General features: G+C 49.0%; 6 protein-coding genes across 6 annotated transcripts; 4 read left to right on the forward strand and 2 right to left on the reverse strand.

Moving 5' to 3' along the window:
• Window positions 1–227: 227 nt before the first annotated feature.
• Window positions 228–1,796, forward strand: FMAN_07098 (putative Maltose permease; the record flags this gene model as incomplete). Its single annotated transcript, XM_041830681.1, has 1 exon — window positions 228–1,796. One exon carries the CDS (start codon window positions 228–230, stop codon window positions 1,794–1,796), a length of 1,569 nt encoding a protein of 522 aa, XP_041681320.1.
• A 290-nt stretch (window positions 1,797–2,086) lies between these two features.
• On the reverse strand, window positions 2,087–3,876 carry FMAN_07099 (related to DAL81-transcriptional activator for allantoin and GABA catabolic genes; the record flags this gene model as incomplete). The annotated part of the gene is made up of 6 exons (XM_041830682.1): window positions 2,087–2,385; window positions 2,458–2,652; window positions 2,714–3,042; window positions 3,095–3,213; window positions 3,285–3,324; window positions 3,395–3,876. 6 exons carry the CDS (start codon window positions 3,874–3,876, stop codon window positions 2,087–2,089), a joined length of 1,464 nt encoding a protein of 487 aa, XP_041681321.1.
• Window positions 3,877–10,782: 6,906 nt separating this feature from the next.
• FMAN_07100 (uncharacterized protein) lies at window positions 10,783–11,052 on the forward strand (the record flags this gene model as incomplete). The annotated part of the gene is made up of 1 exon (XM_041830683.1): window positions 10,783–11,052. The coding sequence occupies one exon, from the start codon at window positions 10,783–10,785 to the stop codon at window positions 11,050–11,052; it is 270 nt and encodes an 89-aa protein (XP_041681322.1).
• Window positions 11,053–14,600: 3,548 nt separating this feature from the next.
• Window positions 14,601–16,018, forward strand: FMAN_07101 (uncharacterized protein; the record flags this gene model as incomplete). Its single annotated transcript, XM_041830684.1, has 4 exons — window positions 14,601–14,658; window positions 14,703–14,796; window positions 14,843–15,006; window positions 15,060–16,018. The coding sequence occupies 4 exons, from the start codon at window positions 14,601–14,603 to the stop codon at window positions 16,016–16,018; spliced, it is 1,275 nt and encodes a 424-aa protein (XP_041681323.1).
• Window positions 16,019–16,283: 265 nt separating this feature from the next.
• On the reverse strand, window positions 16,284–19,231 carry FMAN_07102 (uncharacterized protein; the record flags this gene model as incomplete). The annotated part of the gene is made up of 2 exons (XM_041830685.1): window positions 16,284–18,103; window positions 18,151–19,231. The coding sequence occupies 2 exons, from the start codon at window positions 19,229–19,231 to the stop codon at window positions 16,284–16,286; spliced, it is 2,901 nt and encodes a 966-aa protein (XP_041681324.1).
• A 1,262-nt stretch (window positions 19,232–20,493) lies between these two features.
• On the forward strand, window positions 20,494–24,971 carry FMAN_07103 (uncharacterized protein; the record flags this gene model as incomplete). The annotated part of the gene is made up of 2 exons (XM_041830687.1): window positions 20,494–22,524; window positions 22,578–24,971. The coding sequence occupies 2 exons, from the start codon at window positions 20,494–20,496 to the stop codon at window positions 24,969–24,971; spliced, it is 4,425 nt and encodes a 1,474-aa protein (XP_041681325.1).
• Window positions 24,972–25,991: the final 1,020 nt, after the last annotated feature.

Consider the following 25,991-nt stretch of genomic DNA (forward strand, 5'->3'; position numbering starts at 1 on the left):
GCTCCGCGAGCTGTCCGCGAGCTGTCAATCCTCTGAGAGGCATCAGCGGTTTGCTGGAACTCGAGACTATAAACAACGGACGATCGCCCTGTCCCATTTGAGGTTCGTCGCAACAAATCAGTGCACACTATCCAGCCAGTCTACTTGTTCTTATCTAAAATCACAGTACTCTCCACAGTCAATCCCGTGGCAAAAGCTCGATCGAGTGTTCCTAAAGAGCAGCAGCAATGGAGAAGACTATTGCAGACGAAATCCAGGATATTCCCAATGACATCCAACATGCGCGAGAAGCTGTTGCCTCTGAGCATGGACAGACTGTGAAGGATGCTCTGAGAACGCATTACAAAGCAGTCTTCTGGTCTCTTTATCTCTCCATGGCCGTGATCATGGAAGGCTACGATACCTCCCTGATCTTCTCTTTCCTTGGACTTCCAGCATTTGCCAAGAGATACGGCACTCTTCAGGACGACGGCTTGTATTCCCTGAGCGCTCCCTGGCAGAGTGCCCTCGGTCAGGGTGCTATGGTAGGCCAGTTCTTCGGCCTCATTGTCACCGGTTACGCCGCCGATTGGTACGGGTTCCGACGTACAGCAGCCGTTGCGTGTATCCTCAACGCTGCTTTCATCCTCATTCTCTTTTTCTCACCAAACGTCGAGACGTTGTTCGCCGGACAGGTCCTTCTTGGCCTGCCTCTAGGGGTCTTCCTCACCCTGACAACTGTTTACACTGCCGAGGTCTCCCCGTTGGCGCTGCGACCCTACTTGGAGACCTGGGTTAATATCTGCTGGAGTATCGGGAAGCTTATGGCCAGTGGCGTACTTCGCGCATACTCCGAAGACACCACAGAATGGGCCTACAGAGTTCCATGGGCTGTGCAATGGATCTTTCCGCCATTTATTGTTCTCGGTGTCTATCTTGCGCCCGAGTCCCCATGGTGGCACATTCGTCAGTCTGATGTCGAGGCTGCTCGAGAATCCCTGCTCCGCCTCTCTACTGGTGTACCAGAGGAAGAAATCCGCAATACGCTGTCACAGATGATCTTGACAAACATGCAAGAGAAGGAGGCACAATCTGGCACCTCCTATTGGGACTGCTTCCGGGGTACGAACCTGCGACGCACGGAGATTTGCTGCCTGGCACAAACAATGCAGCCTTTGGTAGGGTTTGCTCTTGTGCTTTGGACCACGTCTTTCTTCCAACTTCAGGGACTTTCTGCAAGCGATGCTTTCAACCTCAGCATTGGGCAGAATTCGCTCGGCTTCGTCGCCGGAATCCTGCTGTGGTTCCTGATGCCTCGCCTGGGAAGGCGGACTATCTACCTGTGGGGTCTAGGGGCCATCTTCGTCCTGCAGATGACGATTGGAGCGCTCGGTGTGCCTTCGTACACCAAGGCCACAGCTTGGTCTACCGGCGCCCTGATCATGGCGTTCTATTTGTGCTATATGCTCTCGGTTGGGCCAATGTCGTATGTTGTTGGCTTTGAAATTCCTTCTACGAGGCTTCGCAATAAGACAGCAATCCTTGGCCGCAACGCATATCACATTGGATCGGTGTTCAACGGTATATTGACCACCTATATGATTAGCCCGGCTGGCTGGAAATGGCAGGGGAAGACGGCCTTTTTCTGGGCTGGCTTCACCTTGCTGGCTTGGGTATGGACTTTCTTCCGTCTCCCGGAGATCAAAGGCCGTGTCTTCGCAGAGCTGGACTATCTATTCGAGAACAGGGTTCCGGCTAGAGTATTCGCTTCAACTCGTCCACAACTCTTCTCGGTTAATGATCAGGACACTGATTAGGCTTTTTTAAACTCAGACTCGAAGAAGTGTAGAGAATTATACTCCCTGTCAATCTTCGCATATTCTATAAGTGACCCTCGCTTTTACCTCCGAGAGAGTGGTGATGAAAACACAGTGCGCCGTCTTTCTGTTTGATTCGCGAGACATGACCTTCTTTTTCTCTTTGATTTCCTTTAGATTGAGCAAACCTAAAACGCTCAGTATCTAGGCCATAAACAATTAATGTGAATGACATGGCAGGCGGAGCCTATCTAGTATATATAACAAGGCACAACGCCTCGCGGTTGCTATCAGTCTACAAAAAAGCCACCCAAAGATAATGTGTCCGAGAACATATCGTCTGCAGCTATAAGCGGTGCGATGAAGTAATCATCCTCTGTCCCAGAATCTTTCAGTTCCTGTCCATTAGTGAGAAGGTCTAGCCTCAAGAGGGCATGGGTAGTGATCCCGCGGCCGGGAGAGTGTGCTTGCAGGAGTTTTCGGTAGAAATTAAATTTATCCATCCAAAAACGACGAGTATCAGTCGAAGTTGAGGACAAGTACATCCTGATCATAAAACTTCCAAGGATGGAGAAGTTGAGCTTTGAAGCTGCCAGACTCATCAGCGACTGACATTCAGGTAGCTAGCGGGGGAAAAGAAAACCACTGCGTAAGAACGTACTTGCCCACCAAAACGTCGAGCTGCGTGCCACTGGCAGATATTCCAGAAGATTGATGACGGAGAGAGCTACTGTCTTGCTCTGTTGAGATAAGTGTTCCCAGAACTGGTCAGTTGGACTTGAGCGAGACGTTAGCTCCCGGAGAACACCTCGGTAGAGAGTGACCTGAGTGGTGTAGTAAGCGATTTCGAGGGACCCTGTGATTAGAATTAGCACTACATTACAACCACATGATGGTTCGAAGACTGGATGTATAACCTGTGGGGTCAGGAAAGGCCTTCTCCGCGAGTAATGGTGCTAGGGATTGGGTGCTCCAATGTTCCAGTTCCTCCTCGAATTTGGAAAAGGCTGGCATTGTATCGAGCGAGTCCACATCCTCGAGATCACTTTGAACTGAAAAGTAGTACGTCATGATCTTGGACAGAATCCTAGTTAGACCTGCCATAGCAATAAATTGAAGAGCAGCGTTCCTGTCCTTTGGCGGAGGTGTTGAAGAGCAATCCTCAGCAAAATCACTGAGTGTGGGCTGGGAATGGTTGCTTTGGTGGTCCACCAAGAATGATGGACGACCGAGGGTGAGCGCGTTCCTCAAACTTTGTTAGCTTCCTAATACAAGGTGGCATGGTCAACGACTTGTACCATTTATCCAGCATGAACACACCCCACCAAAGTCTTCTACGGCGTCGTTTCTCGTGTTCAGAGATATCCCAGTGGACTGGGTCGATGTTAAGACCTAGGTCATGTGCCATGCCAACGATCTGATGAGGGAGACAAGTTAGGATACGTCTCAGCAAGGGACGAGTAATCAAGGCAACGGTTGGCAACTTACACTGCCGATCTCAGCAGACATTCCGGGCATCGTAGGTGCTCTAGCAGAAGCAATTTAGCTTCTTGTGCTGTGGCATATTGGACGTACACCATTCCTTGGATTTGCCTCACCTGAGCACGTGCGCATGGCGCTGAGCAAACAACAGCGCTGCTTCGATAGTCTCAAGCTTCGGGGCCTGTCGCTCGATGTTAAGCGCCTGCTTGTTGAAGTCGGTGAAGATCCATGGGTCAATATTGCGAGCGGCTGGGCAGTGTTGAAGCGCAAGCGCATAGATAGAGGCCCGAAGCGTTAGCGAGGAACTGATGGCCGAAGGTCGCTGCGGGCCAAGAATCGCAAATGCAGGGTGAACATGTTCAAAGTACGTTTCTATCAGCTGCGCCTGACAGGAGGCGACAGCACCAGTGATAATATCCTTGGGGTAATAAGCTGGATGGGCATCAAGATGATCATCTGGGAAAGCCTTGAGGCGAACAATCAGAACTGCAATGTAGTCATCTCCCGAGAAAGAACACTGGACATACTGCAGAATGTACAGGGTTACCTGAGTTGGTATCAAGCCGTCGTCGAGACCAGGTGCAATTAGCTGGTCCATCCGAGTCTACCCACACCCAATGGCGAAGAATGAAGTTATCGTGGTCACTGGTTGGCCCAATATGCTGAGTGGACTGGGATGTTCCATGACCGACTGTACCTGGCGATGGCTCGCTGCGTGGCGTTGCGTTCTGTGTAGGGCTTAGAGCATCGTCAGCCTCGACTATGCATTCGAGATTTCTCCTTGTACAGAAGGCGCATGGCCGGCTCCTCTGGCGCACACAGGCAACTCGTCTCTGCCGACAAGCGTTACATGGCTTTGTCCGCTTGGAACGCCGGTAACCCCTGAGGCGCGCTCGGCCTGCAGGTTCGGACGCGCCTAAGGTTGTATCCATATCAGGGGGCCGGGCGTTGTAGATGATGTGCGGCTGCTCTAGCTTAGGCAGGGTCAATCTCAAGAACGGCTGTGGATTTGTGTAGTTCTCATTGCTTGTCTAGTATAAATGGATTATATTTCGCCTGGAGGTAGGTTTGCCTAAAGAGCCTTGACGCTAAGCTATATACAGGTTTGCTGACTGATACTAGTTTAAGTAGGGAGGCTCTTACTTTATCTGTTCTTACAGAGTCGACGCCATGTCCGTCGTTGGCTGTCATCATGGCCCAGTTGTGCTTGGCGCAGTAGTTTTGTAGTTGGCTTTGCTGGGCGACGGCGGGATAGTGGTTTACTTTTATACCGCTGGAGAAGGGCATATTGCCGAAGTGGTAGGAGGAGAAGTAACTCTTTGTACAGGAACCCAGGTCGATTTTCATGTCGTCAGCGTCAAAATTTGTGCCGTCAAGTCATTCTGATCTGTCGAATAGTGTTTCGGTGAACTTGCTCTTGGCTTGGTAATTTACACCGACGAGTCTGGCGGCCAGTCAGTATTAAACTCATCTCACTGCCTAGGGAACTAAATCAAATCTGGCCAAAAGAAAATTACTGTATATGAGAGTATATTTTCTCTCATATGAAGTGAAGGAAATGAGAATGTGATCAGAATAATGTAAGCATACTGCACTTCTCTCAAGGCATATGGCTGAGGCTGTCTCATTTGAGACGTGAGAATGACATCTTATATATACCATCCCACAAATGACTTATAAGAACACAAATATACCTTTGAGGCACAACGACAGCCCTGGACTTTAACTCAATATACGAAACAATAGACTCAACGGATTCACCTATTCCTACCCATGATATGACCTCAGCTGCTTCAGAATCTGTGCCATTCCTCATAGCCGCGAGTATAGTCTCAAGCTGATCCAGCCTCCCCTTCTGCTCGTTCACGGCATTAGTCAGTCTATTCAGCGTCTCCCCCGACAACGCCTTGGTATTGTACGTGCAGACATTGCTGCTGAACTGACACCTCACGCAGGAATATCTCCCATCACACTTGGTCTTTGTCTTGCGGCACGGCACAAATGCGTGGTTCGTAGCGTACTTGCGGGACGATAAGGGCCGGGATGCCCGCGGGCGCGCGGTCTGCGGTCGAAGCTGTGGTGGTGCCGGGGGTTCGGGCTCACGGGCAGCAGGGGCGATATTGGGGAGCCTCTACATGGCCTTGCCTGGAGGTATGAACTGGCGAGAGGGCTTGGCCTTAAGGTCGGATGATGACGTCGTTTAGAGATGGTTCTGCAGCCAATGCCATGCAGCGCATTGTTCGTTTTCGGATGTTTAAGGGTTTTCTGGGGGGATGAGATGATCCACGTTACGCTAGGCTGTGTTTAATGCTGTAGCCTGTCTTACTTCGGGACGGATGAGAGAGGATTGTAGGTAGTCTGCAGGGTGTCATGTCAGGTGAATACGCGCTTCGTATTGATGATTGGAAACATCAGTGTGAATATATCACTGAGTATTAGAGTATGTCTGCAAATGAAGTCGTTGGAATAAGATAAAAAGCTATTGTAGGAGAAACATAGTCTTTCGCAGTTCGACTTCAGCGAAGTGGTTGAGTTGCCCTTGTTTCTACCAACCATGTCAATTACGGCATTAGACTCCTCAATTGGCAATGGAGTCTGCAGTCGATCAGTAGCTAAACCAGAAAAGGAAATAGAGATAGATTAATCAGGCAGGCTGGGTACGGCACTGCTTGTCAGTATTAATCATCTTATCTACCGCAGCGGACCATGTACGTTGATCAGAATCCTTTCGGAGCTGAAGAAGAGCCATAACCTCCGAATATTCAATCACCGACCGGTCCGTAGTGGCAAGTAGTAAGCTTTGCATAAAGATCACCAACAAGCTTCAAGTCTTGATACCAGAATTACGTCGTTGTAAGATGCCAAGGGAATACGCCTCACTTGCGGTCTCGAAGATTTACACTGTAGCATTGTCAATCGAACAGAACGATTAGGAGTTACACGCCCCTGGAAAAGGAACAGCTTCGATGCAGCCAGTAACAGCTGTGGCCTGTGCTATCCAAGATCTCGGAACAGATCAAGAGATTTCAGGCCAGGGCGATACCAAATAGTGACATCATAGAGGGGCATTTTCTCGCAACAGTCTCTTAAACCCGGCGATTTCTGTCCGCGATGCAAAAAACCGGTTACGAGTCTTTGACAGGCTACTCTTCCAATTTCTGTTTCTTTCCCCCGCGATGACGGTCTCTTCTTTTCTTTTCTGTTGCTCTACAGGGGGTGCAAATCTCGGATAGCATGGGCTTGCAAGCATAAGTGACGTCGTCTGAGGCAAAGCCCGTCGCTCTTCAATTCGGACCCCACGGCTGCCGAGCAAGGCAGATGCTGCATCTTGCGTGTGACTGGACGCCTTGCCTGAATTTGACATTGTAGATCATTTCACGACAGGCCCGAGAAAAACAGGAACATGCCGACCGGCAGCGTTTACACTTTACTGGTAGACCTAACTAGCTGTTCAACGGTTCTGCAGGCTTCCGAACGGACCCGTTTCGTTTCTGTTGGCCTCAATTGCGTTTCCCCAGAATTCTAAAGTACCGTGCGATTAATTGAGGATACAACCACGAAACAAATTTTCACGGGCCGAGGACACTATTAAAAAAACGAATTATTTTGACAGAACCGTGCATCCCATGAGCCGGCCGGGGAACGGTAGCCCACTGTTTTTTTTTTTTACAAGACCGGGCCGAAGCCGGAGCGAGCGGGGGGAAGGCCGGTGCTTTTGGCGAGGTTGATAACGATAGGGTCATTCACTTCATTTTCAATTATTATCATATCATGATCGAGATAAGATATCGGTGAGCGCGACCAATATTTGTGTTACATCCAAAGGCGGTGTCGTTCGTGCGTGTCCTTCTAGTCAGCAATCTGTTCATCTCGTGGCTTACGAGAGCCGGACAAGGCTCAGACTAGAAAATAAGAACGAAGCTCGAAAGGAGAGAGGGTGTGCATTGGATGTGTTGGGAATGATTCAAGACATGGCATCGCACACTGTACTGTACGTGTCCGAACACGACGGTGACCCATGACTGACTCAAACGTTTGCTCAGTGGCGGACAACTCACGACAAATGAGTCAAGTCTGACAGGAAGTGAAAAGAACTTTGTCGGATTCGGTAACTTTCAGCTTTCAGCTTAATTCAATAGCCTCGCGCATGTCTCGGACTTTATCGATAAACTTTTCAATAGACTCGGAGACAAACTCCAACGTATCCCATTACTCCAATTCTATACGGAGGTACGTATGTATGTACGGAGTGCTAATACCAGTAACAAGAATGGTCCGCCCGGATGCAGAAGGATTTCGCGGCTCCGGGAGTTCGGCGACAAGGATCCCTGTGCTGTATGTACATAGTAATCCTTCTGACCCCAGATTCCCCTAAACGGACAAGATATCCTCGGCCTTGCAATCTGTGCTCCGGGCGCGAAACAGGATAACGTTCTCCAAAAGCTCCCAAGCACTTGGCATTGAATCATGAATTGTTGCTTTCTCCGCCTTTATTCACCGTTTCAGCCCTCGGCTCCTGTGGCGCGAAGCTATCGTATCCCACCCTTCAACCTAAACATGTGACGGGCAGCGCGCAAACCCCAGCTTTACCCTTCCCCCGCCCTTTTGGCGATAGGGAAAATCAAGGTATCAACAGATGCGGCACATGCGCTGGTATCGAATCATGGGGTTTGGTCAAGCTAGCACTTTTATTGTCTCAGATGTTATCTTTGTTAGATGCAGGTGATTCTTTGAGCCTCAGTCCTAGCGACCTGCTATCTCATGCTCTGATCAAAGAAACGAGAGGTAGACTGTTCCTGTTTGTTCTGCACAAGGACCTTTGTCCCTCACACCATGTGGGAAATCAGGGTCCAGAGCTGCGGCGCAATCGATGCTTCTTACTCTGTGTTGCGCGTATGGCTCAGCCCGGTGCGTATCGCGCTCATTGTCAGCTGCGCATTTGCTCGTTCCGTTCCGTACGAGGAAGTTCTTGCGGTCTGGTCTCAAAGTCAGCAGGCGCTCTTATAGCGAAACCTGTTGACTGGTTATTTTAGTGCAATCAATCGTAATCTGTGCCCTCCCGTATCTCACCTCCCATGTGGCATCTTTGGGCGCGGGGAAATACAGATGGGATGGTTTGCATCTGGCAGCTGTGTTGCTCGAATAGGTAGCTCGATTAAGCATCCATGCCTTTATCCACACTCCCCCCCTTTTTTTGCCCTAGTCCTATCCCCTGTCAGCAACAACATCTCCACCACAGATGCCTGCTCCCCCGCAAATCGCGACGTGGTTATTTTGTTTGCTGGCCTTGGCCAAGTGGACGGCGCATGGTATACCGAGGATAAGGACGAATTGATTGTTATTACACTTCTTAACCAACAGAGCAGATCGTGATTCCTCGCCAAGGATATTTCTACTTCATGCGATAGTTATGCTTTGTCACTGAGGCCAGCGAGACCAGGCTTATTCGTTCGATAGTCTGACGCAAGGCAGCCCAGGACTCTCACCGCAGGGCTGGGGCTGGGCTGGCTGAAACATACGTGTTAGGCAACGCAGCAATCCATTTTCAACCACAAAATCGTCCATCACCATCATCTTTGTGCATGCACAGTGTGTCGCAATTGCAATCCCCCATAAGCATATACGATAACATCATCTTCTCCTTTCAACTTTCTACATGAGGCCAGAACAATCTCTCGGTAAGCGTAATGAACATCGTACCATCGACTCATGGCCGGGCCCGAGCTTTTTTTGGACACGAACGACGATAAGGGGGAGAGAAGCCTCGGGGAGCAAGAAAATATCAGACCTTGACACAATATGTCAAAATAAACTCAGCAAAGTTTATCCTAAATTTATGCAAAGTTACCTGAATATTTTTGTCGTCCAGAATCAAGATCCTAGGCTTTCTTTCACCCACTAAGGGGAAGAGAGGGCCCAGCCTCACTTTTCTTCTTCTTTCGGCCGGTTCCCATCATGATATCGATCAGTTCACCGAAGCGGACCCGCGCGATCCACCAAAAGTGCAGAGACAAGTCATCGGCAGAGAAATGTAAAAATCACCTTTTGATTCAAACCAAATTATCTGTACAGTCTTGATACCTAACGTCGAGTCAACACGGGACAATTGAAGTGCAAATTCCCTGATTTGGCAATATCAGCCAAGCCCGGATCGTCCAACATTGCGGCCCTTTTTCTGAACCTGTCTTACTTGACATCGTATCAAACCACAAATCATCGTAAATAAACATGACACTCCTAGTAGACACTGTAGGCATTACGGTATTATGCGAATTAGTTCGGCCGAGAATGACTTGGACGTTCGAATAGGCACTGATCCTCTCCTACTAGAGGCAGAGAAAAACAAAAGAACAAATAAACAGAAAAAAACTCATTCTATGCTGTCCAGTAGTCTTCGAGACCGTCCATCCATCTTGACTCCAACTTGGCGGATTCAACACCCCAACCCGACTTATCCCCTCAAAGTAGGTACTGTACCTTTACTGTATCGCGCGCGAGTTAGATGCTCAACAACACCTTGAAAATTCCCTCACGATCCCGTGAAGCCGACTTTCGGCGCGCGTGTCACAGGTGAATCGGTGCTCCCGAGAGAAGCTTCAATCTAGCTATTTTTACTAAATAGTCTTGTCTACGCTTTTGAGATAAGGTGAAAGCAGTATTTTGGTGGAATGCTGCTAGGGCATCTCTTATCCAGGCCCTCGCTCATCCCCGCAAAATACGCTGTAGGAATGGATCCAGCCTTCTGGTGCCCCCCAGGCCTCAAAATGTATGTAAAAAAAGGACCAGAGCCCACGACGAGATTCCGGGCCTTGCTTGGCTAGATCCACCCCCAAAGTTGCTTTTCACTGTGCGCGGCATGCCTTGTTCGGTACCGCGAGACATGTCTTGATTGCCACTGTGGATTACCTATGATCCTCTGATACTGTGCCGCTGAGGCTCACTATCTTCCACTGACGGCACAGTGCGGCTCAGCTTGGCAGCAGGGGGCGTTTGCCACTCCCCCCCCCCCCCTTGGAAAAAACAGAGCCCGCCACACTCCCCACCTCCTTTCGCTTCCTGGCTTCACCTGAGGCTCCATCGATTCACTCCCCACTTACAGGTCGGGTACAGCCTCTGCCTGTGTCTATATCCATCAGCCTTCCCCCCGAAATCCCCTTCCCCGGCTTTCTCTCCTCTCTCTCTTGATATTTCATATTTGACCATCACGAGATTCATCCCGTCCCAGCTATTAGCGTTTTTTTGCTTTTTCGTTCACGAGCTGGACCTCATCAAACTATTTTGCTTGACGCAATCAAACCATCTCACACACAAATCTCCCATCCCTTTGAAAGAGTGACACCTGCTTTATTTACCAAGGCGCCATCTCATTCCAGACACAAAAACAAAGGAACCACCATCAACAAATCACAACAACAACAAAACAATAACATATAACTCTTCACACAATCCACTCAAAGTGAATTCTTCTGGCAAAACAAACCAAACCACATCAAATCTTGTCACCATGGCTCACACAACCGAAACCTACTACTACTATGTCCCCAATCTTCAGGCCCTCGACCCTACAGCTCGCGAAGTCGACCCTTCAGCTTACGCCTGGGTGCAACCCACAATCATAGAGGATGAGGATCTTACTTTTGGCGGAAAGGCTTTGAGTACCTGGTACGAGGAGGATCGTCGTCGTCACAGCAGTGGCAGCGATGAGGAGGAGCGACGCGGCCGTGAGCGTGTGCGAAGAAACTACTCGCGCTCCGGCAAGTCGCACAAGAAGTAAATACATTTCTCTCCTCTAGAAGCAAGGAAGCGAATGCGGTTCTCGACACTATGATACCCCTTTAGACAACCGACACCTGCACCTTTACTCACCGCTGCGACAACACCTTGCTCTCATCGCCATTACTCCTCACACATATTTCACCATCACAACCAACTCAATCACTCGACATGTCCACATGAAACGAAACTATAGACACTTATATCACCAAACCTGTACCACCTCTTTTCGCTCTCCCAACCGACATATTCTTTGGCATAGCATTCAGCATCACGACCGGGAAGCGCATTTAGATTTTTTAGGGGGGGACCAAACCCAACTCCCATGGACATTTTGATTCAGGCGTTTTTGATTTTTTCCCTTAGTACCTCTCTTCTGCATTTGGGATACCCCCCCATGTTGGATCACTTGGCTGGTAGTCAAGATAACGTGGTTTAGAGCGGGACTTGGCTTTTACGGGCAATCTCCTTGTGGGATAAAGGAGAGTTGATTTGAACGCGGGACTGGTGGTGAGACCGATAAGAGGTAGCACCCACACTGAATGGCAGAAATACCATAACTTAACAATATCTGCATCGTCTGTGCCTCTTGATGTGAATGTGATGGTCAGCTAACGAGTACCGCGCTCAGCGCACTTATCGCGTAACTGACAGATAGTATGTGGCATTTGACTCGCGTCATGTTTTACAACGTTACAGTGCTTCACATCTGCACAGCTAAAAGGGCGTTCGCATCATGCCCTCTATGGCAGATGATCTCCACATGAGGTCACGCACACAGTCATGCCACGTGCAAATCCCATCAGGAACCCCGATTCACTTTTGTGCATGAGCAAAAGTCCACGTTTCATTACGATTCAGGTTTTTTTTGTCAAAAGAATCCCATGCTCGTTTAATGACGTCGGTATTGATCTTGTGAAGTCGATCTTGTCCCAGCGACAAAGTATGTTTCATGCCGAGGTCTACAGTGTAAAGTGGTCTCCAACGGTTGAGAGAGGGGAAATGGCAAAATGTCGATGTCGGAAAAGATGGGATTTTGGTAGGTTTGCCACTTTCTGCTGCATGACGAGGCATGGTTGCTCTCCCGTTTTGTCCTTATCTTTTAACGGGTGGGCTCCGAGGGTTTTGAGTCGTTCGGAGGGAGAGATGAGATTGGCTTGGCAGTTGAGGATTTTGTTGTGGCGAGCGTGGCTGTACGTTTTGCATGATCACGACTGTTGGAGGCACAGTTTCGATGATGCCATTTTGAGGTGCTGAATGGGAGATTCTGGATAGACGATGACTATTATTTGGGATCATCATTGATGTATCTAGTATGTAATTTTGCCGTTGCTAAGCAGCGTACTAGACTGGATCAGGCTGGCAATGCGATGATGTTGGAGTTTTGTGTCATTTACACTGAAGAGCTGTGAAAGCATCGACCGACCGACCGATGTTCTTCAGCGGGGATGTGTTTATCTTACAGCTATAATGAGTGAAGCTATTCGTACCTGAAAGTCCGTTCGTAGCCGTTACGTTCTTGTTGTTGTTGATCGGCATGCCCCATCGTCTTCTCCTCATCAACTCCCTCTCGTTCTAGACCACATCGACCTATGCTGATCCCTCACGGCACTGGATCTAGACCTACCAGATCACTAAATTAGGTATGTCCTGGCCATGTCAGACCCGAGCACTCGGTAAAGCTGACCTAAATCTGCTTGGTGGAACGGGCTGGTCGATGATCCGCGGTCGCTAGAGAATGCTGCATTGTGCCGATCCTTTACCCGTGTTTCACGATAATGGCAGTCCTCCCGAGAGGTGAGTGATGCGCATTCTGGCGCAAAGACTTTGATGCTTGGAAGAAATGGCAAGGCGGGTTTCTGCGACGTTGACTCTGTGTGTTAATGTGGTAGACAGCAGTCCTGGCAATGTTGCGCAGGCTGGGAAGCTTGAAGAGCATCTCCATGACTTGCTATCGTATCTTACTGAATCTCAGTCTGTAGTTCACTTGAATTCCAGTATATATGATTGTATACGGACGGTAAGAGTCGAAGTGGTTGGAGAGCTTCCCGGGGCATCGCCATCGACCTTGATCAATACCACACAGTCGACCGTGTTCGAGCTTAGGGCTACTTGAAATGAGAGCTATATGAAACGTCTGTGTATTCATGTGCTCAATAGCGATAATCAATGGACCGTTCTCCGGTCGAATACTGTAGTTTACCTTCGGTCTATGCTCAGTGGTTGGCTCTCGAGATTGTCGCGATAGATGTCACTATCAATATCCAAATATTGAGCCTGGTATCTGTGGAACAGCGGATGGGTATTTGATTCAATGAGAACAAACTCTAACAATTCCTCACTAACCCATGTTGTCCCTCCTCTCAGGCTGACTGATGGTTTGCGTAGTGTAGCCGAAAGACTTTAGTGTCGGAAACGGAGCTCAGAGTAACCGCAGAAGACGTCCATGTGGTAATACACTCGAAGAAAACGGGCTTCCTATGTTGAAAATCCGACTGAATGTAATAGCGTAGAGTCTTTGAGAATGGCTGCTCTACCTACGCTGTGCTTGTAGCCACATGTTTCTGATCCCTCCATTTCTTCTCGGCTACTGCGTAACTCACTCTAGTTCTGTGAACAGACCCTTGCGAAAAGAAATCACGGTGAGATATTACAAGTTCTACTTCATACTCAATATAAAGACACATTAAGACCACGTCGTTGTCTAATGGTTTGCCAAAAGTGTTACCTGGCATTCTGCTCTTGCCCGGCCGTCAAGATAGGAAGCCGTTTCAGAGACGACTCCGAAGGAAATGAGGGAGGAACTAAACTACTTGATATAATAGGGACCATTCTGGATACAATTTGGGTAGTTGATGTTCTAAATCGTATCTACAAACGTGATGTTGCGGATGAAGCGCAGTCAAGCGTTACTGAAAGTGGCAGCATTTTGAAGCTTTGGGGATGTACTCCGACCCTCAATGTATTGGATGGAGAATACCCAAGCGTCACATCATAAATACTGATGCATTCAATTCTATCACCTTGTTATTGATGGCTTACAACCAACGAGTGTAGAGCATGCAAAGGTTGCTGGACATGATCTGATCCAAAGCGCTCCAGGGTATGATCGTGAGCAGGCACCAGCATCAACAGGCCTCCAACACCAACAACACGGAGACACATTCATGTTGATGGATTTACCCTCCCCTCGTGATCAAACAGCCTGCGACATCTTCTCTCTGCGCCAAATCGCACGACAAAAACGCCCAGCGACAAATGCTGCCTGAACCTCATGCACCCCAGACACCATCACTGCAGTCGGGCGCATCTGCCCAACGCCCAAAAACACAATTGGTCACTTTCTCACGAATGAGGCTCAGCTCTGTGCTACTATGTACAAACCACCACCAACTTATTTTTCGCAAGCTTCAATAGAACCATGCACGTTATGCACACACTCCGCCTCTTTGCCGCCCAACCCTGGTTCAGCCGCAGTATGAAAATGGAACCTCAGCTCCTCGCGGCGGTTAATTCTTCCACTTCTTCAATTGTAACACTACCTTGAAAATGCCGGCTAGAATACATGAGAATTGCGTTGACTTTCGGGTGATAACATGGGATAAAGGTGAGTAATTGAGATTGAGATTGAGGGTGTTGCTAATGGTTTAGGGAATGAGAAGTGGCTCCGTGAGGATGTCCGACCGGGGGACTTTTATGAGGGGGAGATACCTGCGATGTGGAGTGAGTCGCATGTTATAGTCGTGTAAGTATTCTCGCGTCGAGGTTAAGAATAATGCTGATGAGTGCAGATTCGCGGATGCAGATAAAGTCCGCGATTGCTCATCGTGTAAGAAACGCTTCAGCGATGTCTTCTGCATGCCTGAGCTCTGGTGGTCGAGCTACAGCCGTCGATCAAACGGTTATTTTGGAAGCGAGACATTCCGCGATAACAACGGGATGATCACTGCATTAAGTCAGCTTCCCTCTATCCATAGAACTTCAGGCTCAGAGTACTGACAGAGGCAGATACGTGGTCACGATTCCTCGTCAAGCAATTGAACGAAACCAGCCATCAATGGCATAAATTCAACATCCTAACACGCTGGATAAAAGATCCCCAACAAACAATCCTTCTTGTCTTCGAAGCACCCAAACAACTCCGTCTTCGCGATAGATTCCCTGATCCGCTGCTCATAAACTCACATAACGACACGCTCAGCGACCCCTTCTGGTTCTTTCCCCGTCTATTCGAAGATCTCTCTCTTCTTCAAGATAACTCCGTCTGGGCAGTTCGCGACCACGTTCGAAATATTGAGAAAACAGATCCTCCACAAAAGCCTGAGCCTAAATATCGAGCTATGCATGATACAGCCAGACATGCTATTCACGTCTCGGAGACACTGGAAGTTGCGGAGAAGACTATCACGGCAATCATACAGCAGCATAGCGCCTTTGAGGCCGAAGCTGCTGGGGGAAGTAGACCTGCAAAAGCAAAGTTTCGACATGTAGGTGAACGATTGCTCTGGTATATCCACATCCTGCAAAGTCTACGCTGCAGAGCCTCTGCCAACAAGGAACGGCTTCTTAACGAGATCCAACTAGCATTCAACTCAGTAGCGCAGTACGACTCTCGCATCTCCGTCAAGATCGGCCAGGCGACTCAATCCGACAGCGCAGCTATGAAGACCGTAGCTTTCGTGACACTCACATTCTTGCCTGCGACTTTCATATCAGCGTTGTTCAGCATGTCGTTCTTCAAGGTTGATGATAACACGGGAGTCTGGAGTGTGAATGAGAAGTTCTGGGTGTATTGGGTCTTTGCGGTTCCGGCGACGCTGTTTACCTGGGGGCTTTGGTTAACGTGGCAGTGGTTTTATAGACCGGTTAAGATTGGGGAGGAGGAGAAGCCTGTGAAGAAGTTTGGGGACTTGATTGGGTTTTTGAAACGGGGCGGGACTGACGAGGAATCCCAGATATCATCTTGAGCTATTGAACAGGGATGGGTCGGATGATATGGTTGGATAGTGGGATTGTGACTTGGATAGCTTGTCATTTTGAGAAGCAAATGGGTGGCCTTATGATATATATTATTGTTGAACTAGAAGTCATGTTGATTGCGTGCTATTATCCATGTACTCGTATCTCGTTTCCCATTCCGTCGTGCGTATTGCTATAATCCAAGTGCTCAGATCCCAAACTACCATCACATGTTACCTCAAAATCTCAAGAACCAAAGACGCCTACTTTCGATCAAATGAGTGCGTTACACCTTGCCCCAACATCATAGTCAACAGGCTGAACAGGATCGACCGTCACAATAGAAGCCGGCTTTGCCGAGGCATCATATTCCTGCACAACGACTGGTGCTGGCGATGCAGCTGTCTCTAACACAGGTGTCGGGCTCGACTGAACCGTCACCTCCACCACAATACTATCCTGTGGCGCTGGTGTTGACACCTGAGGTACAGGAGCCGTATTGTCCCCAGTTGCTAGGCTAGTACCAGCCAAGACGTCGTTGCTACCGTATCCGCCACTGACAATGAGTGTAGTGTTGTCTTGTGTCCCTGGGACTTCGACCAGAGGAACGTCGCTCGTGATGATCTCAGGCTGGTTGTTCTGAAGGAATACCGGATACATGGGTTGCTGCGCTTGGGTCTGGGGCGTGAATAGTGGTGCTGGTTCGGCGGCATAGTCGGGTACTGAGTACGAGATGGTGACCTGCTGCTGAGGCATTTGAGTTGGATCGTAGACATACGGCTGTGTAGGATAGGTCTCTTGCGAAGTAACCTGATATACAGGCTGTTCAGTCAACTGGATGGGAGGCTCAACGACGGTCTGCTCAGAAGTGATGACTGTCTCATAGGATGTTGTTTGTTGAGCCAAAATTGGCTCTTGGGTTGAAGTAGCTTCGAACGTAGTCTGTTGCTGGACTTCAAAACCGGGTTGCTGCTCGTATGTTTGAGTGTACTGAACCTCCTGCTCGAAGGCTGGCTGACCCTCATTGATAGTGTAAGAAACCTCGGTCGTAACGCTGAACTGCTCGGGCTGCTGGCCAAAGGCAGGCTGTTGATCAAATGCAGGTTGTTCGAAAGCTGGCTGCTCAGTCTGTACTGAGTACTCGAATGTTGACTGCTGCTCAAAGGCTGGTTGCTGGAACATCGACTGCTGGTTATCTTCAAATGAGAATGACTGCTCAGGCTGTGAAAAAGACGATTGCTGATAGTCGAAGCTTTGCTGGAACTGTCCCTGTTGCTGATCCTGGAATCCGCTCGAGTCGTCACCTCCAAACCCGAAATCCCCATCATCGTTGTAACTGTCGTCGTACTCGCCATCGCTTCCGGAGCCAACACCACTGAAACTGTTGACTGTGTTCAACATGCGACCCATTTTCCTCCAATTCTTCTTCTTGCCAAGCTTTCCGACCTGTCGACTTGCCATCTCAACACCTTGACCAGTGAGCCTCGCTGCATTGACCGTCGCCGAGAGAATGCTATCGCTGACGTTTTGCGGCTGATTTGGTTGACCAGGTCGTGCTTTTCTCATAATGACCTTGTTTCCTTGCTTGGTCTGTCGTGGTTGTTGTCCTGGCCGATCCCACGTCGATAATCCAAGTTGTTCGTTGATATAAAATGGCGTCATGTCTGGCGTTCTCAATTCTCTCCAACCATCAGGTAGAGAGTTGGCAGGCTTCACCCATGAACTGGTCCCCAGTCTCTTGTTGAAGAAAAAAGTTCGACCATCAGGTGTCTTGCGCTCATCCCAGCCAGGTGGCAATCCAGAGAATCCAAACAGCGCCGCTGCCGTGGGCTTCAGGTGTGTCTTCAAGCCGGTCGAATTATGAGTGTACCAGAGCCGGCCAGAGACGTTCTTTCGAATGGTCCACATTTGAGTTGTCGCATCTTGAACGGAAGATTGAACCCGCGGGTCGGATTCAGTGGCATAGTAGGATTTATCGTGGCTGTGAGAAGCGTTGACTGCATTGGAGGTGAAGCACCACACACAGAAGTTCGTCATGATATGTGCTGTGCTGCATATGAGACAGGTGTAGACCGACACGTTGAGGGGGATTCCTGGAAGTGTTAGCGACAATAACGATTCACTCAAATGACCGTCTTACCCTTCCGGCAATGGTTACACAGCTGAGGTTGCCCAGTAGATGTGCGTCTCAAGTCTGCCGCATGAGTAGCTTGAACAGCTGGAGTCGGCTGGATCGCCGAAGGATGCTGAGCTGGAGGATGCTGCTGACCCGGTTGGATTTGTTGAGCTGCCGGGGCATACTGAGCCGGGTGAGGTTGCTGGTGAGGTTGTTGTGCGCCTGGAGCATGCTGAAACGCTGGACTCTGCTGGGCCGGAACATGTTGAACTGCCGGGGCTTGCTGGTTCACAGCTGGTTGCTGAGCCGTGGTAGGAACGGCATTTGGCTCCCATCGTGGCGTGCCCGCAGCACTTGGTGTAGCGACTGTGGTAGCAGGCGTTGCGATACCGGCGCTGCTACCGCTGATGCTTCCGGGTCTGCCGTGATCGGCCACGAAAGAGCCGATGTTGCTGTTGGCAGTGTCAACTCGATGGATTCGCGGAGCTGGGCTTGCGGGAGATTGCTGTGGTTGTCCTTGATGAGTGTTTGGCAGAGTCGTTTGAGGAGCGGGGTTTGGTGAAGGGTTTGTCGGGCTGAAGGGTGGTTGCTGAGGGTGCTGCGCTTGGACATGCTGCTGTGGAAACTGTTGCTGTTGCTGATATTGCTGTTGTGGTGCTTGTTGGTGTGTTTGCTGATATTGAAGCGGTTGTTGGTGAGTTGGAGGATGTTGAGGATGATGTTGGCTTTGGTGTTGTTGCTGCTGGGGAGGATGCTGAGCAGGTTGCGCTTGCTGGTGCTGAATTGGCTGGCCTGGGTGTGCTATCGGCTGAGCTTGGTGAATCTGTTGTGGAATTTGTTGGTGATAAACAGGCTGAACCTGTTGCCCAGGATGATACGACTGAGGTCTCTGTTGTTGGACATGCTGTTGCTGCGGATTGTGAGGAGGATACCCAGCTTGCGGATGCTGTTGCTGCTGTTGAGGAGCAGGTCTATGAGGCAGCGAAATGCTCTGGCTTGGTGCTCCAACGGGTTTCCCAACGGGTTTCCTAGCAACAGACCTCTGATGCATCAAAGGCTGAGGCGTCGTTTGTACAACATTACTCTGAGGCTGTGGAGACGCCATCTCGACTTACACCAGAAGACACAAGAACAAGGACAAGAAATGACAAGACGGGAACCCCGCTTGGCAATGCATCCTATTTATTGCTTTTATTCCCCTGTCCATCACAGGACTTTAACAATCGAGACCTGAAAGAATATTTTATATCTGGTTGTGCCTCTTCTTTTCCTTCTACCCCTCTATCTGGTATGTGCAAGGGGCCCTCAGCCGCAAATCTGCAACCATTCACAACGCAGGTTGGTCGGCTTCGTGGCGCGCTATGAGATGCATCTTGCTTTTTAGGGGAAAGCTCGAGGCAGATTTGGGTCGAGGGCGTTTTTAGTTGCCGTTGTTGTCTCCGATGTTTGGTGTTTATGCGGCACAGTTCCGCTGTGTTTAATCTGTAGCTGGAGGTAGGTAGTTGTAAAAGAATCGCTATTGATGAGTGGAGTAGTGTCGATATGCAGTTTCAGATGAGGTCGCATAGTATCTTCCAAGCTTTAGCGATTGATGGTAGCAGCCATCGATATACCCAGTACGTTGCGAGCTAAATAACAAATTAGTATTAAATTAATACATTTATCCTTGAATACTTACCCAGGCACCGTAAAACTTGGTAAGAATAGAACAGGGTAACTAGCCTGAACCCTGGAACTACCGTAAAATGCGTGGGGCATGAGGATTGCGAATGAGTCTGCTCTGGGAGCAAGAAAACTGGAAACTTTGATAAATGATGGATGATGAAGAATAAAAGAAGTTCACTAAAATTATGTGAACCTACCTATCTAAGTCTTTTAGCAACTTAGGATCGAGAGCCCTAAGTTTTTCTTGTCGAGAAGCAGGCACGATACATAAGTCCACGGGCCACGCTTTCATTTCTTGATGAACCCTTTCAAACTTATTTACTTAGTCGATAACTTATCTCTTACACTCCCTCAAACGAACACATGCATCCGACACTGACTACGTTAACGGAGTCCTTCGCATCGAATTCGATGTCTGTCCATGCACGTCACTGGTCTACCAATGGAATCAACACACCATGTGAGAGACGCGGGGGGCTGCAGATTGGACCAACATTCTCGTTTATCATCCGCAGCCTGATTCTATTCCCCGCACTTCACCATCACGAGAGGAGCTAGGTGAGAAAAGAAAACCCAGGACCTCGATCCTCAGTTACAAAAAGATTTAGGTAAATCTAGCCTAAGCTTAGGGGACTCTTTGCTAAGTTTATTTGGACACCCTATATCAAAGTCCGGTGTTTTCTTGCTCCCCGAGGAGGAGTCATGTCTGGACTGGAAGGTCTAGGCATCGTTGCAAATGTTATTGCCGTGGTCGACCTGTCTCTCAAAGTTATCTCGTGGTGTTCCAAGTATGCTCAAGACGTCAAAGATTCCAGCGACGCTCGCGCCCGGCTTCTGCAGGCAATCATCACCTTGCATTACGAGTCTGGGAAAATCCACAATCTGCTCACTGGAAAGAATGGCAGCAGACTGGAAGCTTCTCAGAAGCTTGCCCAGGCTATGGGAAGCAGCAAGGTGAAGTTACGCGAGCTTGAAAGTCTGCTGTCCGACAATTGTTCAAGCCTCAAATGGCCGCTGCGAAAGGACAAGGCTGAAGCTGCTATTCGGAACATCGAAAATACGACAAAGACCCTATTGGAAGTCCTTCAGATTGACACGACAGGCATCATCCTTGACATCGATGATAGAACAGAGGCCAGCCAACGAAGGGCTGCAATTGATCAATTGCCATATGTTAGTGATGCAGTTTGGGACTCACATGCCCAGGAGCATAATACAACCTGTTTGGAGAACACCCGTGAGAATATTCTGCGGACGATCATGGATTGGGCTGAAGACGCAACTGATCAGTCGAAAACGGTGTTCTGGCTGAAAGGCATGGCGGGCACTGGAAAATCCACCATCTCACGCACAATTGCGCGCTCCCTATCCAAGGCTGGGAGGTTAGGCGCGTCCTTCTTCTTCAAACGTGGCGGACTGAAGGAAGATAAAATATCCAAATTCGTCCCAACTATTGCTCGTCAACTTGCGGCAAGCCAGCCGGCCCTCGAATCTTATATCTATAAAGCGGTCCTTCATGATCCAACTATCGCGAGCAAAGGCGTCAGAGCTCAGTTCGAAAGACTTATTCTGGAGCCCCTCTCTCAAAGTTCAATTGAGACTCAGGATAAAAAGCCTATCACTATTGTCGTCGACGCGCTGGATGAATGCGAATCTGATGTTGATATTCATCTCATTATCAACCTCTTTTCTCGCACGGGAGAAATAAAGCAACCGCGAAGTAGAATATTTGTAACGAGCCGCCCTGACCTTGCGGTTCGTCTAGGTTTCAACGACGTGCAGGGAACCTATCAAGACCTGGCCCTTCACAAGATATCCGCTCAAATAATAGAACAGGACATATCAACATTCTTGCAACACGAAGCAAATCTGATCAAAAGGAGATGGGATTCTTCAATTGCAGAGGGACGTAAATTGCCAGTCGACTGGCCTGGAGACGCCTGCATCAAGCTCCTCACAGAACGGGCAGCACCTCTCTTTATCTTCGCCGCAACGGTATGCCGTTTCATAGCAGACCGCAGGCATGGCAGCCCTGACGAGCAGCTACAAAGATTCCTGGAATCTTCGGCTGAAGATACTTCGTCTCGGATGGAACTTACCTACGGGCCAGTCCTCGGTCAGCTGCTTGGTTCGAATTGTTCCAAACGCAAGAAGGAGACGATCATTCACGAAGTCAAGCGAATCATCGGTACCATAATTAACCTCGCTACCCCTCTATCATCATCTGCACTTTCGAGGCTCGTGAATATTGACCAGAAAACGATTGATGTCAGGTTAGACTTTCTCCATTCAGTTCTCAGCATCCCTTCCTCCTCAAGTGAACCCATTCGAATGCTTCATTCATCTTTTCGGGACTATATGATGGACCCAGATATCGAAGGCAATCCCTTTCGGATCAATGAGAAAACGTCTTCAAGAGAGTTAGTTGGAGACTGCTTCCAAGCGATGGAGAGCCTCAAAACCGATGTTTGTCATCTAGGGATTCCAGGCCGGCGGCGTTCGACACTAAGGCCCGAGGTTATCGACGAACGTCTACCCCCGGAGGTTCAATACGCATGTATTTACTGGATAGAACACCAGAGGATTGCAGGAATTGCTTCTGGAGATGCCGCTGCCATACTCAACTTTTTGGAGAAGCATCTGCTCCACTGGATTGAAGTCATGATCCTCCTCGGTGGGGTTTATTTGATCACCGGATTGATCAGGAGTCTCAAATCTGTCTTGGAAAGAAAGGTAAGAAAAAGTATAGGCTAAGAACTTTCAGATCGCTCATAATCCTTTGTTAGTCTGCTATTGAACTGAAGTTGATCGATTTCCTCGACGATGCAATCAGATTTGTTGACACAGATACTGAAGTGATCAACTTAGCACCCTTACAGCTATATCACTCTGTTTTAGTGTTTGCGCCTACGAACAGCATCGTCCGAAAGACCTTCGTCGCTGAAATACCGTCATGTTTGAGACGTGTGACAGGCGGAAGAACCGACTGGGATCCACGCCTGCGTTCGCTCGAGAACTCTGCGCCTACACTGTGGCACCCCGGAGACAGACGCTCTACCGTGTTCTCACCTGACTCTGAAAGATTATATTCTGTATCAAACAGAGAATATGCCAGAGCTTGGAGATGCGACACAGGTGAATTTATCGAGGAGTTGGAGACAGATCAAAACTCTTTGATGGCTCTTTCTCCTAATGGAAAATACCTAGCAGTGACCACCACCGAGCACAAGATAAGCTTATTCTCGGACACAATAGCACATGTCCTAGAGCTGCCACAAGACAGACGCTTGGGTGACTTAGCCTTCTCACGAGATTCCGCACTACTATGGGTATGCTCAATCAAGGGGCAAGTGAAAGCCTGGAATGTGGCAACAGGGGATTGCGTGAGAGATCTCAAATGCCCGTGGGGCGTGGAAATTGAAACCAACCCTCCCCAGACCTACAGGTGTCAGTTGAAGTTCTCACTGAATCAATTCACCGCTCTACTGATTTCGGACTATGTTGATGCGCATGTTTGGTTTCCTGAACAGGGTGAGGAAGAAAACTCCTTTCACATAGCGCTTTCCAACGATGCCATTGACAGCCCCAGTGGCTTCTCGCCAGATGGGAAAGTATTGGCTACACCTTCAGCACGAAATTCTGTGATAAAAATCTGGGATATCCCAACAGGCCAGTGTGTCTGGGATCTGAAGGAGGAGAATGGTAGTAGCATGAGGGACTTCGTCTTTTCTCCAGGCTCAGACCTCCTGGCGACAGTGTATGCCAACGAATCAATATTGGTATGGGATGTACGGAGTGGGAAGTGTTCAGCAAAACTGAATGTCGGCCGTCACCTCTCCTTTCCCGGTATTTCATTCTCACCCAACATGGATTTTCTCCTTTTTACAAGTAAGCGAGAGGATGGGCCGCACAGCAACATAGAAGTGTGGAACTTGAAAGCAGAAAACTGTGTAACAATGATGAGATGCCATGAGGGGGATATATACCATCTTTTATTTTCTCCCAATGGGCAGACTTTTGCTTCTGTGCGAAGAGGTGGCGGTAAAATACAGTTATGGGACTGGCCAAGTCTTCTCAAAGAGCCTCTGGAGGACTCTAAGGAAACGACGTCACTCGTTCTATCGCATGATGCATCAACAGTAGTAGCGTCATATGGCGTTCACGAATTGAGAGCATGGGATGCTAAGACAGGTGAATTGCTCCACGAGATTCGCACTAAGGACCAAATTTCCTGTATACGATCTTACGAGTTTTCCCTCGATTCTACATTTATAGCAACGGACGGATGGGATGAAGCGGCAGTATGGAGTGCACGAGATGGCAACTGCGTGTGGTACCTCAGTCAACGTGACGAAAGGACCCGGGTGCATTTCTCACCAGACTCTCAACGTATAGCAGTAGGTATGCAAGACCACCTGGAAAGGGATGGCCCTTGCATTCAGATCTGGAAGCGGACCGATGGCACATTTGATCTCGAACATACCTGGAGCGAGACCTGGGCTTATGACTTTTCATTTTCTCCGAGTGGATGCCTGTTGTTCGTTAATCATGGTAAAGGGATAAGGGGTTTCGACTGTGACACAGGCGAGATTTTTCATGAGATACCATTTGACGGACACGAGATGACCGTGGTTTCGATGGCAATTACCAAGGATTCTTCTACCCTTGCTCTTGGACTTCCATCCGAGATTCAAATATGGAACCTTGAGTCAATGATATGTACCAAAAAGTGGCGAACTAACTCAGTTTCCAATTTAATACTGTCTTCCACGGGAGCGCTTTTGGCTGGCCAGGTTAATAACGACATTCGAATCTGGGATTGGACGACTGGGGAGATACTTGCTGACATCAAACTTTCTGAAAACGACTGGAAGATCGATGCCTTTTCACCAGATAACTCTGGAATACGCACTAATTATGGAGTTATTCCAATGAATCTGGGAACCGTCTCAAGCCAGTACCTCACACCAACGTTCAGACTCAGAAAAGACCGTATCCAGTGGAAGGAGACCGATTTGATCGAGCTACCACGTGATTTTCGAGGTGTTCGGACTGCCATATCAGCGACAGATTCGGAACTCATTGTTGCATTTGGATGTAGCTCGCAAAGAGTTACTATTCTCCAAATTTCGGAGGATGAGGAGTTGAGACGATTACTGCCTCAGATGGAAGAGACTTGAGATTATCTCCTCTACAAGGATATCGACAATGCTCAGCTTCTTGATGAACACCAACACATTTCTGTTGATTGCCTCAACTCAACATGCTTGACTTGTCTCCTCCTCTCTTCCTCGCACCTGTCCTGTTCTTCACACCCGACTGGCGCCTCCTGCCTCCATCTTGCATATTGAGCTGCCCCTCTAGCACTGGCAAAGACAGGATCAATTACTGCTCCCCCCTGGTGGATGAATGATATCCCCCCGCGCTATCGCTTGCTCTCTGCAGGTTCCCGTTACGTATGAGCGCACTTCGTAAGGCTTCAAGAAAAGCCGGATGTGTCGCGTTCTCTCCTGTCAGCAAGATTGTGTCGAGGCGAAATCCTTTAGGAACTGTGCCGCAGAAACCCTGCAGCCTTTCGGTCACACGAGCCCAGAAGTCGGGTTTGCCCTCAGCGGTGGATACACCTAGTTCAAGGTCTACAAACGCCCGGTCACCACGTCTGGGCTGGAGATTCGTAAAAGCAGACCAAGTCCTGATAATATCTCCACGTAAATCTGTAGGAGTGATTCCTACGACTAGGGTTGTCTCCAAAGGAGCATTGTCCTGCTCCTCCTCACATTTCCAGAAGTTTTTGTAGTGTTTACACAAACCCTTCCCATGTCCCGCGAAAACAGCACATGGCTCGAGAAGCTGGCTTGGGTATCCGCCGGCAGGGGGCAAAGGAAGGACAACTTTTGGACGGGGCAGACTAGCGGCCACCCATGGTAGAATACGCGCATATTCGAGCGCGTCCTAGAGGTCTGGTTCTGCCAGGCCTTGGATTCGGGAGTGCGACACAGCGACTCTATCCAACGGACTCGTTACTGCGGCAGAAGTCACGTCGCGTAACAAGACAAGCATGGTGGCGATAATGCCGATATCAGGCGTAGCTGGCCTTCCGATCTTTTTGTTGAAAGATCGTCGCAACTTCTCCCATCTGGATAATGGTGGAGGGGAAGGAGAATTTGCTAGACGCTTCATGAGTGCTGCATATTCCGGGT

This window comes from Fusarium mangiferae (genome assembly GCF_900044065.1).
Source record: "Fusarium mangiferae strain MRC7560 genome assembly, contig: FMAN_scaffold005, whole genome shotgun sequence".
Lineage (NCBI taxonomy): Eukaryota > Fungi > Ascomycota > Sordariomycetes > Hypocreales > Nectriaceae > Fusarium > Fusarium mangiferae.